Source organism: Fopius arisanus, unplaced genomic scaffold (assembly GCF_000806365.1).
Source record: "Fopius arisanus strain USDA-PBARC FA_bdor unplaced genomic scaffold, ASM80636v1 scaffold00005, whole genome shotgun sequence".
Lineage (NCBI taxonomy): Eukaryota > Metazoa > Arthropoda > Insecta > Hymenoptera > Braconidae > Fopius > Fopius arisanus.
Genome location: NW_011887744.1, coordinates 2,146,131 through 2,148,120, shown reverse-complemented (window position 1 = coordinate 2,148,120; position 1,990 = coordinate 2,146,131). Strand labels below are relative to the sequence as shown.

Here is a 1,990-nt window from a genome sequence, read left to right as displayed (position 1 = left end):
ATCGCGATAAGAGTTTTCCATCATGAAATCCTATGTCCGTAATTCTTCCTATCGTCCAAAACCACCGATATACATTTTCCGTTTATCTAACGGAATTCAGCTCCCACCAGCCGCTACCAGAGAATTCAAAATCATTTGCACTGGAGACAATCCCTTTCGTCATAAAAGAAAAATGCAGCATGAAAAATGCAACATGAATAAACAAAATTAACAATTTATATTATACATCTATATATGATAATAATAAAAAAACATCGGTAAATAGCGAAACGAATAGTTGAATGAAAATAAAAGCGGATATTTCCACTTTGTCGTTTCTTAGTTATTAATTACGGCCTCCATGGACTCCATTCCATTCTCATCACTGCTAAAGTTCGAAGGTGTTCCAAGTTTGCATGTAAATGACTCGTAATTAAACAGTTAATTGTTTTGTTTAATTCGAGGTTAAATTTCTCTGCTATTTTAATGACAGCACTCACAACCTTCCTCCTATCAACTTCTCAAACAAGGAAAGTTATTCTTGAATTAAGACCAGGGGATTCTCTATTTCAAAGACAATGCACGGGAAAACAATCCCTTCAGTGCATATTATGACTCCAATCGAGTTTTTCAGAATTTCTGTTTTTTATTATTTTTTTATTGAAAATTTAACAGATCCAACAAATTCTTTTTGCCATTCACAAAAAACCAATTAAATTTCAATTAAAATGATCAATTCCTGATCGTGAGCACCTTTCGCCTAAAAACTGCATTACTACGGGAATTATTTACCCTATCATCATTTATTATGATTATTGTTATTCCAGGGATTATCCAAAATTTCTATCAGTTGATTCATACACTTGATTGTCTTTCGATTTAGCGGGACCCGTGAGTGGATCCATGAGTGCGTCTTTAAGTTTCACGTATGGATTATTTTTATTCTATCGAAAAATCGTGTCGAGCCATGAATAAGCAATTTACCATAAATATCACCTTTTATTTAACAATTGTATGAGTACCTTTGGCCAGTCCTGGGGATAGTCGCTCGAGTGGTACCCTTTCCAACCCCCATAACACATCGAACCGCGTGGTGACACAATATATTGACTGAGGGTGGATTGTGCGCCCCGACTGATTTTCCGCGGCTGCGCAAATCCATTCTCCACTCCTGCGGGCTCTTTACAGTGGGATCCCCCTTCCTCTGGGGCACCGTAGATTCACCCCGACGCCCGACGCCGTTTGTTCCTCTGTTGTGCTCCTGCTAAACGGCTCCGAGCTCTCCGATCTCTCGTGTGTGCTGTTGCCCTTTCTCCACTCACAACCATTCAACCTCACCGCTATTTCCCCGCCCATCCAACTCTTTTCCCACTTGTTCATGCACCCCTCCGACTCTTTTTTTTTTCCTTCTTGTTATCACTCCTAGTCTTTTTTTTTCCGCGCACTGAATGCTCACTCCGTTACATCCGTTGGCGATGAAAACACACCAATGACAGGTGACGTATCAGTGCATTAAACGGGAGACACTTGTTTCTCGGACTTTAAACAGTGTTGGCACCATGAGTTTAACAATGAGTTTTTATCACTAACAAAGTTTAAACAGTGAGTTGGTGTTGGGGAGTGCATGAATGTGCGCTATACTCTGGAGCTTTTCAGTTTGTGTTTATGGTGGCCGGAAGCTGTGGAACATCAGTGAGACACCAGTCAGGGGTGAACGCAAGTGTTGATTCGCTGTGGAGTTTGGCTTGTCTAATGGACATTCCATATTATCGTCTGGCTAACAGTAATTACGGTATTACATGGGTGATTGTGGCAACTGATTGAATCACCATTTTGTTGGCTCACTGTGGCCAAGTGAAGTTCATGGCTTTTTTCTGGTTGTGATCAATGTGGTTTAATGGTTGATCCGCTCAAACTATTTTGGGTGATAACCAACAGCACGTACCTTGGTATGTTTCATTAGTTTTCTATTTATTGGTGTTTGAAGGGATCATTTTTTCTCGGATTCAAC

General features: G+C 40.1%; 1 protein-coding gene across 2 annotated transcripts in view; it reads left to right on the top strand.

Annotated features, from left to right (window-relative positions):
* The first annotated feature begins 1,778 nt into the window (after nucleotides 1–1,778).
* The window catches only part of LOC105273517 (neural-cadherin), a 54,614-nt gene continuing 54,402 nt past the window's right edge, over nucleotides 1,779–1,990 (top strand). For both annotated transcript variants that reach the window (XM_011316010.1, XM_011316009.1), the window contains exon 1: nucleotides 1,779–1,928. In XM_011316010.1, coding sequence (XP_011314312.1) covers nucleotides 1,877–1,928 — 52 coding nt within the window. In that variant the 5' untranslated portion in view covers nucleotides 1,779–1,876. The remainder of the gene's footprint in view (nucleotides 1,929–1,990) is intronic.